Below are 12,450 nucleotides of genomic sequence, written 5' to 3' on the forward strand. Positions count from 1 at the left end.
ACTCTTCAGGAATTCAATGAGATTAAAGTCTGTAAAAATAGGAACATGAACATAATTCTTAATTATGATAGGATGGCATGCCACAGTTATAGAATGTGAAGGGACCAGTTTATGAGCTGGGGAGAGGCCAGGGAAGGGACCAGATCAGCACATGCAAAGCTCAGTTTGAAAAATATACAGGGTTTCTCTAAAGTCTTAATGTAGTTCAAGCTTTAATAACTTAAAATGGCACAAAGACTTTTAGGACATTTTGAGTCATTGAGACTGCCTAATTTGCATAGGTAGTCAGTCATCAGGAAGGCCGTGAAGTCCATGACACTTCTCTGGCTGGATACTCTATTGGAAAATAGCATGTGCCAATGGGAATGGACAGGCTACAACTGGAGAGATAGCATTTGGTATTCTACCTTCAAGGCCAACTTCATTTTCCACATGGTTTCCTGGGAGCCATTATCTTTATACTGCCAAATGAGTCGTGGCCAACATTTTAAGCCTCAGGTGAAAGAAGGAATTCTTTGGTCTTTGCCCTTGGAAGATGATATGGCTGAGCTGGCCATCTCTTGGCTAGCAAAGAGTTTATATGATTGCTGGTTTACCTCTCATAGGTAAGAGAAATCACAATGAGGTGGTCACCTCAGGCTTATTGGCTTGAAAGTTAAGAATTGAAGAAAACTCAGAATCAAATTCATGGCAGCAGAAAACACAAAATGAAGGAATGAGAGAAATGAGTTGAAATCTCTGAGTTCAAATCCCAGCTCTTACAATGGGTAAGATGCTTAACCTCATTGGGCCAGGGCCGGACTGGATGACTATATCGATCCTTTCCAGCTCTAAAGCTATGACCTTGTCATCTTATGACCTCTTAGGTCACCTTTCAGCTCTCAAGTTATGATCTCCTTGTTAGAGAAGACACCTAGTTGAGGTGCTGAGGGGTGACTATGCGGAAAAGATTCTGTTTAGGACTTCCAATATACCAGGCACTATGTTAGTGCTGGGAATACAAAGAAAAAAATGAAATATAGTCTCTCACAGAGCTCACCTTCTATGGAGGAAAAATACACACACATATACATATATACACATATTAGATAGATAGATATAGATAGGTATAGATTGAGGTGATGTATATCTATAGATATAGATATCTATAGACATCTATCTATCTATCTATCTATCTATCTATAAAGAGAAGTACAGACTTAGATAGAGTAAGGGGGTACAATGGATAGGGCACTGACCCTAGAGTCAGGAAGACCTTTCAAATCCAGCCTTAGATACTTACTAGCTGTGTGACCCTAAGCGAGTCACTTAGCCTCTGTCTGCCCTCAGTTTCTTCATCTATAAAATAAGGATAAAAACAGCACCTAATTCCAAGGTTGTTGTGAGGATAAAACAAGACATTTGTAAAGAGCTAAAGAGCTTTGTAAACCTAAAAGCATTATATAAGTGATAGGGATGATGATGATGATGATGATGATGATGATGATATAACTAACTCAACTAACCAATCAGGTATCAGGAAAGACTTCAGATAAGGGGTGGCATGGGAGCTCATTCTTGAACAAAGTGGGGGATTTATAAGAGGCAGGAGTGAAGAGGGAGAGGTTTCTAGTCACTGGGGACAACCTATGCAAAGGAACAGGGGCGGGACACAAGAATGTCTTCTTTGGAGCATAGCAAGCCAGTGCATTTGCTCATAATAATAGCTAAGATTGCCGTAGCACTTGCTTACTCTACGCCAAGTGCTGTATTAAGCATTTTACAATCTTATCTCATTTGACTTTCACAACAACCCTGGCTAGAACCGAGTTGGCGAGGGCGGGTGCCATGCCACGAACTTGGGAAGATTGGCTGGAACCAGGTCCGAAAGGTCTTCAATATCAAACTGACCAGTTTCTATGAATATTATCATGGGGTGGCCAATGGTAGACTGGTTTCTCTAGTATTTGTTTTAGTAGATTTAAGTTGTGTACAAATACTGGAAGGCAAGGATCATACGATCAGAGATTTAGAGCAGAGAGGGTCCTAAGAGGCTACATAGTCTAATCTTCCCCTCCCCCCTCCTTTTTTAACAGACGAGGAAACAGAGGGTCAGGAGAAGCTGAAATAGTTAAATGGAAGTCCCAGAATCCCACATTTTCCTGGGCTCCCTGGATACTGTTTTCAGAAGTGATTTTTGACCCTCATTATCTTAATAAATACTTTTGTTCTCCACTGTCCTTTGTGTAAGTGAAAGAAGCATCTACTAAGCCTTATATACCTAGGGGGATGGAGAAGCAGATACTTGAAGTCTTTTGTATGGCTTTCTCTAGAGACATTTTCTGGAATCCTTAATTATGCTAATGGACAATGAGCTAAACAAGGTCATTCTCAAGGAGCCTTGAAGGAAGTAGATGAAGAGAAAGGGAAGGAGCACCAAAAGGCCAAAGTAGTGTGAGAAAAATGAAAGGGTTGGTTTGGATTTCTCTGTTCTATCTTTCTTACCTGGGCTCTCCAGAATCATTTTCCTCCTCTTCTTCTTCACTGCCGCTGTATTCATACTCAGTCTCATCTAAAAGTAAATTCACAGACCGTGAGAGCTAGAAGGGACCAGAGAGACTGCTTAATGTCCACCTCCCTCCTCCCATTTCACAAAGGATAAAATTGAGATCCAGAGAGGGGATATGACTTCTCTAGCAGCACAGAGCTAGTTTGTGATACAGCAGGTCACGATCCCAAGAGTTCTGGCTTCCCAGGCCATTATCTTCAGAGAGATACTCTTTGGGACTCTTACCTGAACCACCAGGCTACTTATTGATTCAAGGGCTCAGGATGCAAAGACCAATGTCCTGCGACATTTTCTTAAATATCTCCAGGTTTTTCCTCTTATAGCTACTGTTTATACCAAAGGGATTAAAAATGTCAGAAATTACTTTCATTTTGTAGTAACTTTATATAGGGATGATTCAATCGAATTCAACAGTTATTAAATACCAAGATGTTCCAAGCACTGATGTCCACGACTGAGGCATGGTGACCTCAAATGCATGGAAAAAAATGTCCCAAATCACTAATAAGAAGAATGAAAATCAAAATATTTCTAAGATTTCAACTCATATCATCAAATTGTCAAAGACGAGAAAAGATGGAAACAGGTAAAGGAAGACAGCCAGTGTTTGTGAAACCGGAAAATCACTCTAGAAAAATATCTAAATTATTAATATCTGACCTAAAGAAAGTTGATCTTAGAGTCAGGATAACCAGATTCAACTTCTACCTTGGACTATGTGATCCTTGGCAAGTAACAGAACTTCTCCAAGCCTCCAGTAAGTGTCTAAGATTATCCATTGGATGTTATTTACAAAAGGCAGTGTTCACTTCCCTGAATTGAGGGAAGGAGGGAAGTCTCCTCACTGGGAGTTCCCACTACCAATGAAAGCTTAGGTCCAGGTCCCTCACCCTTCAAAAAAAAAACACTGAAAAATGGATATTTAAGTAGCACTTCAAATTTCACAAACTGCTTCAAATGGATTATTTCATTTAAACCTCAGAACAACCCTTTGAAGTGGCTGTTATTTTTATCTCAATTATACAGATGAGGAAATTGAGGCTCAAAGATGTTTTGTGATTTGCCCATGGTCACATATTTTCTAAGTGTCTGAATTTCCTGACTCCAGGTACAGCATCTTTTAAAAAATTTTATTTTTAATTTGTGGAATAAAACAAACATTTCCATAACAAAATATAATACGAAGATTGTGCATAAAACTGTAAATTTCTCATGTGCAACTTGCTATTCTTTTAAACATATAATGCCATAATCATGTAGACTTCTTTTCTTTTCTTTTCTTTTTGATGGTATCTGCATCCAGGTACAGCATTTTTGCCATTGCACCACACTGAGTCTCTGACTCCCGATCTTGAGGAGTCTTTCTTCCATAAGAGGGCATAACATTCATTGGTTCTGAGTTTTTATGTGAGCGTCAGAGGTGGAACAATCACTTTGAGACAAGAATTTTGACTGTGATTTCTGTGGACCTACAAGCTGCCGATGGACAATAACTCGATAAACAAGAGTGTTTGTGATACAAAGTGTGTTTTAAAATGCCTCCTATTTTATATTATCTGACCCCACCTCCGACACTGCTGTTACTGCTGTACAGCTGCTCAAGGTTAGAAATTGCAATTTCAAAAGAACTACAGTAGACTTTTCATGAGACCAAGGTCAAACTGTCACCAGGATGGGAGTAGTGCAGAGGCTGCATGGGAAGACCTGACATTTATGGAATATTTTAAAAATTTGCTTGGATTAAATCACAGGACAAGTTAACTGATTAATACCCCAAAGAGCTATCAGAGAGGCAAAACCAAAAAAAAATAGAAGCTGAAAAAGTTTAGGAGTATTTATTCTCAGTGAATAAACCATTAAATTCATAGGGTCGTAGATTATAAACCCACAAATTTAAAGCAAGAAGTCACCTTAGAATTCACTTAATCTAACCCCCTCATTTTACAAATGAGGAAACTGAGGCCCATGGAGCTTGCTCAAGGTCACATCCATTACAAGTGACAGAGACTGGGATTTGAACCCAAGTCCTCCAACTCCACATTAATCATTTTTTGTAAAGTGTGATGCGGAAGCTGCTTTTGGCTATTTGCTTTTTTCTCATAGTTCTCTTATGTTGAGTCAGTCAATCACTTATTCATTCATTTATTTATTCATTAACACACATTTATTAAATGCCTACTATTGGCCATCATACAGGGCATTCCACTGACCATGTCTGAGCCTTTGCATTAGCTCTTTCTGTGACCCAGAATTCACCCTCCCCTAGAAACCTGAGCTGCCTTAAAAGCTAAAGTCAAACACTACCTCCCGAGGACATGCTAGAATGAGGTCCCTGTCCCTTCTCCCATCAAAATGAGCTAGGATTTTCTTTATAAATAGGTACTACACATTTATATGTGTACACATTGTTTCTGCTAATAAAATGGAAACTCCTTAATAAGCCTGAGAACATTTCCTTCTGGTCATTGTTTCCTCAATTTCTAGTATGGTACTTGGCACATAGTAGGCAATTTGTGTATGTTTATTGATACTGTGCACAGAACACCATGCTGGCAACTGGAGGAGATGTAAAGTTTAGATAAGATCATTTTACAGATAGATCACTTCCTCTTTCAATAATAATAATAATAAATAAAAATTAAAAAATAAAAAGGAAAGACATGATGAGAGGCAGCATGGCATAGTAGACTAAGCCAGCCTTTACAGTGTTCTTTCTCTCTCTCCCTACACACACACACACACACACACACACACACACAAAATCTCATCTGAAAATCAGTTTAGCACTCATGTAAGTGTATGTATTACAAGATTGGTTATTCCCATTTCATGGATGATAAAACTGGGTCTAAAAAGTCAAGTGACTTGGCTAAGGTCTCATAGTTTGTAAAACATGGGATTTGGGCCCAGGTTTTCCTGACTCACAGCTTAATCCTCTTTATTGTGGAGCATACAATATTAAAGAAGGATAAGACTCTAGCACAAACAGCAATGCTTTATAATAGCATACAAGTGCATCAGAGGATTCTCAAATAATGTGCTACAGGAAGATCAATGGGAGATGTGTGTGTGTGTGTGTGTGTGTGTGTGTGTGTGTGTGTGTGTGTAAGGAAAAGATATACACTCTTGTCTCCCTACCTATAAAGGCATCTGACTAAATGTACAATTTCATGGTTCCATATTGAAACTTCAACTGAAATGAACAAGTACAGAATTCAGAGAGGAATGTGGAATACTTATTTGATGAAGAAGATTATGGCAAAGGAAAGAATCATGTTAATCTAATTACTTCCCACCTCTAGGGGAAAACCTTCATTTATTGGACTACCTAATTTTAATACTTTGCCAGAATCTGCCTTGATTTCTTTTGTATTACTGAGAAAAATGAGCTGATGTCATTATTTCTCATAGAAAATACAATTTCATTTAAAAATAAAGAAACATAATGAAAGCTAGAATTACAAAGACCCTCCCAAGCATTTGTCATTGAGGAGGCTGGAAGTAGGATACGCAAAGATTAAAGGAAACAAACTGAGTCATTTTCACATAAAGTGCTTCAGGCGGATGGGATTTAGGTATCAGACATTATACCTTGTTTTGGTCAGTACTTGGAGATTAGCTATGGGCCTCTGGGAGGTCCTAGTCATAAAAAAGGATCAGATGCCTCTTCAAGTCATCATGAAACTCTTCCGAAACCTATTCTGCAGTATCCTAATGACTCCATTTCCAGTTCTCATATAGTGCTCAGTGCCTAGGTTTCATTCACTGTGGCATTTCCCCACTCCATATCATACACAGTAATAACAGGACCTAGGGTGGCTGTTGGTGGGTCTAGAATACATGACCACTTTCAACTCGCTGGAAACATAGTGAAAACAATAAATGACATTACCTTTTCTCTTCTCTGTTGGAGCTTTGGGGGGGGGGGTGCCAACTGGGGCATGAGAGCACAGAGAATGTTTTCAGAAATTACTCAGATATGTAAAGAAAAGTCAATGCTGCAATAAATTTTCTCTATGGGAGGTCTGTTTTTATATGCTCTGCCTAAGAGAGGATTTGTTTTTTAGTTTTATAGATGCCTTTTTAAAAAAAAAAACAAAAAACCTCTGTCAGACTCAAGTTTTCTCATCTGTAAAAGTAATTTCTTAATAGCCACATGCCTCCCTCCCAGTGAAACTTCTCTTTCAATAAAGGAAAGGGTTAAGCAAAAATTGGCCAAGGAAACCACTGTGCCTAAAAGCTTATGAAACATTTTCCTCTTTGGCAGGAAAAAGGAATATGCTTTCTCCTCAGACTAGAGTTTACAAAAAGAAGATCCTGGGTATTGTTCTTTTTAAAACTAGACCTGTGATTTTATTGGTATAAGGAACTCCTGATGAGAAGCCATCCCCTATTAACGAAAACTGGCATCATCTCTGAAAATTATAGTCTTAGGGAATTGTCTAGATGGTGTAGTGGAAAATTTTGAACTTGGAGTCAGGAAAAACTGAATTCTAATCCAGCCTCAGATACTTACTATCTCTGTGACTCCGGACAAGTCACTCAACCACTCTGCCTTAGTTTCCTGAATGTGTACAACAAGAGTACCTATCTCCCAGGGTTGTTTCGAGGATCAACATATCTAAAGGGCCTTGCAAGCTTTAAAGGGCTGTGTAGTTACTGCTTGTTTCTCCTCTTCCTCTGAGAGGGCAGATGACTGGCTCAGGGTGCCACAGCTCAGGAGTATCAGAGGTGAGAACTGGAACCAGGTAATATTTATGCTAGGTGTTATTTACACAAAAACATTTTAACCGAGGGTTCTTTTCCTAGATGCTTTTTTGTTTTTCTTCAGATTTTCCAAACAGGAAAATATATTTGGGAAGCGAATGTCTTTAAACCCAATTCTTCACTTGTCATTAAAAGACATTTCACAGTCCATGTCAGCATGGCTTTTTCTGGTGACTGAACAGGATGCTTTTCTTTTCTTTTTTTTTTTGTACACAGGTCTCCTCTTTTAAAAACAGATCCCATTTCCATGTTCTCCACAGCAGTATGCCTTTGAAACTCGAATCTACAGATAAGTCACTCATCCAGCTGAATAACCATGAATCTCTGAGGTGGAAGTGACCTCAGAGGGCAGTTGGCCTGAGCCCTGCCTGAACAGAAACCAAGACAAGGCCTTACTGGGCCAACTGAAAGCTCACCTGGTCTCCACAACTGCCACACAGCAGGGCTATGTGACTTCTCCAAACTCTGGGCTCCCATGCAAGATAAAAACCAGCACTAACCTTTCTCTCCTCGCTTCTTCTTTGTCCTGTCGATGTGATCCTTGAGCTGAATTCGGACCTGTCGTTCATTAGGCTGGTCTCTTATAAACGGATGCTTCATGAGCTGTTCTGTGGTGGGTCTTTGACTATGGTTCTTTACTAAGCAGCTCTCGATGAAAGACTGGAATTTTTTAGACCTACCAAAGGGAGGACATGAATTAGCCACACTACAAGTCACCGATTCACTGTAACACAGAATTTAGGAGGTGGAAGGGACCTTGGCAACCCTCTAGTCCAATCCATGCTCAGTAGGCAACCTTGAGATTCCATACCTGACATGTGGTCACCTAATATTTGCTTGCAGACCTTCAAGGAGAGGGAACCCACCACCTCCCAAGATGGCATGCTCCTCTTTTGGAGCTTGTTATTTGGAGTAGCTCTAATGGATAGGACTTAATCCAGACATCAAGCCAAAATTGGCTTCTTTGCCACTCGGTCCCTGGAATCTTGGCTATTCTTCCTGGTGCCAAACAGAACAAATCTAACCCTCTTTTACAAGACAGTCCTTTAAATCAAGTCAAAAGAGCAATATGTTCCTTCCCTCTTCCCCTCTCCCACCTGTTTCTTCTCTAGACTAAGCAAACCACAAACTCAAAGATTACACTGGGATTTACTGAAATTAATGAAGCCAAAATACAGAATGATTAGTCAGACAAACTGTGTTAATCATTACTGTGCTGGCTGCTATGATATACTTATGGATGGCACAGATTTATGTAAAACAGCATATATTCTGATATAGACTCTAAACATTCTTATATCAAAGACACCCACATTCCTTCAATTCACCCAGATTTGCAACCTCAGAGTCATTCTTGACTCTCCTCTTTCTCTCCAATCCATCTTCTATTCATTTGCCAACTTTTGGTGATTTTACCTCCATATCATTTCTCTCATTCATCCCCTTCTCACCAATCTTTTGCCTTCTATTATGGTTCTGGTTCTTAATATCTCTCATCTAGACTATTAGAAGAACCTCTTAACTGGTTTCCTGGTTTTCAGTTTTTCTCCATTCCAATCCATCCACCTAGCTGCCCAATTGGTATTCCAAATCATGCCTCTTTCCCCCAATATACCTATTAAAAAAGTCTTCCAAGACATTCTACTACTTCCTTACTCTGGCATTTAAAATTCTTTGTAATCTGGCTACCATCTACCTTTTCAGTTTTATTTCTTATTTCATTTTCTACACAACATAGATAATAAATCCAGAGGAAGCTAAAGCAGAGAGAGATCTATATGGATTGTCATCATCAGAGAAAGAAGATTTGTGGGTAAATTGAGACCTGAACTGGACCTAAAAGGATGGTTAATATTTGTATAAAAGGAAAGTAGTAATAAGGAAGGAGGTGATGCTGGGAATTGGGGAGGAAAGAATGACAAAGATACAGAGTTTAAAATATGCCTGGTGTGTGGCTGGACTATTGTAATCAGCCTTGGACAAATGCTAAAATAATTTCCCTAGAGTGAAGATCTGACTGTGCCCTCTCCCTCATTCCTTAAAAACTCCACTGGCCCCCTGCTACCTCTAGGTGCAAATACAAACTCCTTTGTTTGGTACTGAGGGTTGCCCACAACATGGCCCCAGTCTCCCTTTCCACTTAATGATGCTTTGCTCCCCTCCATGCACCCTATGGTCCAGTTTAACTTGCTCTACTGTTGTTCCATATACAAAGGAATCCATTTGTCTCCAGTGCCCTCCCGACTCACCTTTGCCTCTTAGGCTCCCCCATTTCCCTTCAAGAATCAGCATATGATTGTGTTGGAAAGGATTCTGATATTTCTCCATTTCAGACAATATTTGTCTTGGGTTTCAGAAAGACATATATTTAGGAAATAATTTTATTACTATGGTTGCTAGCTTTTTTAAACATAAGAGGGTCAAATCTTATTGTCTACTGATATAATAATAAGCTTTCCTGGCTTCATATAAGTCCCAACTAAAATCTCATCTTCCACAGGAAGTCTTTCCCAACACCCTCTATTTATCCTGTATATAGATTATCTGGACATATTTGTTTTCTTGTTATCTCCCCCACAAGATTGTGAGCCCCTTGAAGATAAGGACTATCTATAGCCTCTTTTTGTATTCCCAGCACTTAGCCCAGGGCCTAGCATACAGTAGCTGCTTAATAAATATTTGCTGACCGATTAAACATGCAATTTTTATTCTTTCGGGTACTAGTATGTAATCTTTATGGTTTTCCAAATATTGAAACAACCCTGCATTTCTGGTATAAATCCAACCTGGTTACAGTGTATAATCTCTCTAATATGTTGCTATAGATTCTTTCTTAAGCTTCCATTCAATTTTTTTGCATTGATATTCATTAGAGAGAGTGCTCTATAGCTTTATTTTCTGTCTTGGTTGAAGTAATCAGGACTATTTTTGTCTCACAGAAAGAATTTAGCAGGATAACATGTTTCTCTAGTTTTAATATAATTTATATAAAATTAGTGATGTCTTCGATATTGGTAGAATTCTCTTATAAGTTCATCTGGCTTTGGGATTTTTTCTTTGGCAGTTCATTTATGAATTGTTCAGTTTTTCTTCCTGAGTTGGGTTATCTAAGTTCTCTTTTTTCTGATAATCTGAATGTTTCTATTATTGTAATTATTCATCCATTTAATTGAAGTTATTCATTTTGTGCTGGTATACAATCGGGCAAAATCATTTCTAATTTCCTTTGTTTCCCCTGCATTTATTGTGAGCTCTTTTTAAAAAATTTTTTTTGATGTTGATGGTTTGTTTTTCCTCTTTCTTTTTTGATCAGGTTAGCTCAATAGTTTCTTTATTTTATAATAATTATTTTAAAACCATTTTATTTGTCATTTTGAGTTTTTCAAGCTTTACTTATTGGTTGATTGATTGATTGATTTCTTCTTTGTTTTTCAGATAATTTTTTGCACTTAGCTGGCTTCAGGTTGATTATCAGAAGGCCATTCTGGTTCCCTTCATTTCTCTGCCTCTGTTAGCTTCTGGATAGGTTACTGGAACATCCCTTCTCCTCACCTTGACCACTTCTGCATTCACCTGTGCTCATGTTGCCTTCCTTAGTTAAGATTCTCAATCTGTCACTGATTTTTTCTGGCTATCTTCAAGAAACTTAGTATCATATGTTTTTGGACTTCTTTGTCACTGATCTTTCTGTGGATCTTTTCAGATATTTGCTAGATTTATATGGGGTAGCTGGGAATCTACATAATTAACTCAACTATAAAGCCATATTTTTTCTTAATATGTCCTTCATGCACAGTCTCTGCTGATCCTTTTTTGCCCGTCAAGACCCAGGTCAGAGGCCACCTCTTCTATGAAGTCTTCCATGATTTTCTCTCCACTTTTCCTAACTTAAATAGGTCTTTACTTCCTGAAAATTCCTTCTAGAATTTTTCTGCTGGATTTTTCACATTCTACCTCATAACCTACTTATATTTGCATATACCTCCCTTCTTCATTAGATTGTAAACTCTTTGAAGGTGGGAACCATGTCATGTCTCTCTTTGTATCTTCACTGCATAATGTAGTACCTTACATACATACATACACACACACACACATATATGTATATATATATATATATATATAGTATATATATAAAGGCTTAATAAATGTTTCCTGAATGAATAAAACACTTTATTCAGTCATTCATTCTCTAATTCAATAAGCATTATTTATGTCAATTATGTACCAGAAGCATGCATTACACAAGGACAAAATAAAAGCCACTGTTCTTGAGGACTTTGCATTCCTTTGGATGAATGAGTGAATGAAAGAATGAACAGATCTGTGTTGCTGCTATCCCAATGAAGTTTGCAAATTTTAGGGGCAAAGTTCTTATATGAAAATTTGTTAATCAATGAAAATGACTTCACTCCAAGGACTTAGCAGGGCTTAGAGTTTATAGCGGGTAATATTTATCCACTGTTTCCTCAAAGATAAAATCTGGGCTATAAAGAAACTCATGAGAACTGGGAGCCAAAGAAGCAGAGAGAACCATTTTCCTAATGATTAACGACTCAACAAGGTGTGAGAAACTCCCGGTGGACTTTGCCCAGGATGCAAGAAGTGGGCACACATGTTCTTACTGAGAGTTCCATGTGATTAGGGATGATGTTATTAATTAAGCCTCTCATTCTTATAAGGACTCTCTTAGCAACCCATCATGACCCAGTCCTGGGCACCTCAAAGTGGAAATCCATAAGGTGACCTCTAGTGCCATCTGGTGGGGAATCTGGAAGTTTCCCGTCTCAAGTAGTTAGGAAAGCTTTTCCTTCGTAGCATAGGAGATGTGAATGAGCATAATAGAACAAGGTTATGACAAGGAACATTAAGTTTGCCTACTACCACCTATGCCTTGGATAAGCAGCATAAATCATTCCCTCATTGCAGGGGTGGGGGACTGGAGAAACCCCAAGGTGGGGGAGTAAGCATCTTTGAGAAGGTTGGTATATGGGCATAGATGCAATTGACTCCAACCTATTTTACCATTTTTTCCTTGCTAACGAGGTGTGAACCTTTGTTGCTTCTGTGCTGCCAAAAGCTTTCAAATCTTGTCAGGGTCCTCACCATGAGCTGTGCCCAGGGGCACAGCTATG

The 12,450-nt window shown here is 38.7% G+C and overlaps 1 protein-coding gene across 4 annotated transcripts in view; it reads right to left on the minus strand.

Annotated features, from left to right (window-relative positions):
• Positions 1-12,450, minus strand: part of TNIK (TRAF2 and NCK interacting kinase) — a 436,634-nt gene that overhangs the window by 131,648 nt on the left and 292,536 nt on the right. For all 4 annotated transcript variants that reach the window (XM_036754967.1, XM_036754966.1, XM_036754965.1 and 1 more), the window contains exons 10-11: positions 7,816-7,991; positions 2,485-2,551 (exon numbers count right to left, since the gene is read on the minus strand). In XM_036754967.1, the coding sequence (XP_036610862.1) occupies positions 2,485-2,551; positions 7,816-7,991 (243 nt within the window). The remainder of the gene's footprint in view (positions 1-2,484; positions 2,552-7,815; positions 7,992-12,450) is intronic.

This window comes from Trichosurus vulpecula, chromosome 4, assembly GCF_011100635.1.
Source record: "Trichosurus vulpecula isolate mTriVul1 chromosome 4, mTriVul1.pri, whole genome shotgun sequence".
NCBI lineage: Eukaryota > Metazoa > Chordata > Mammalia > Diprotodontia > Phalangeridae > Trichosurus > Trichosurus vulpecula.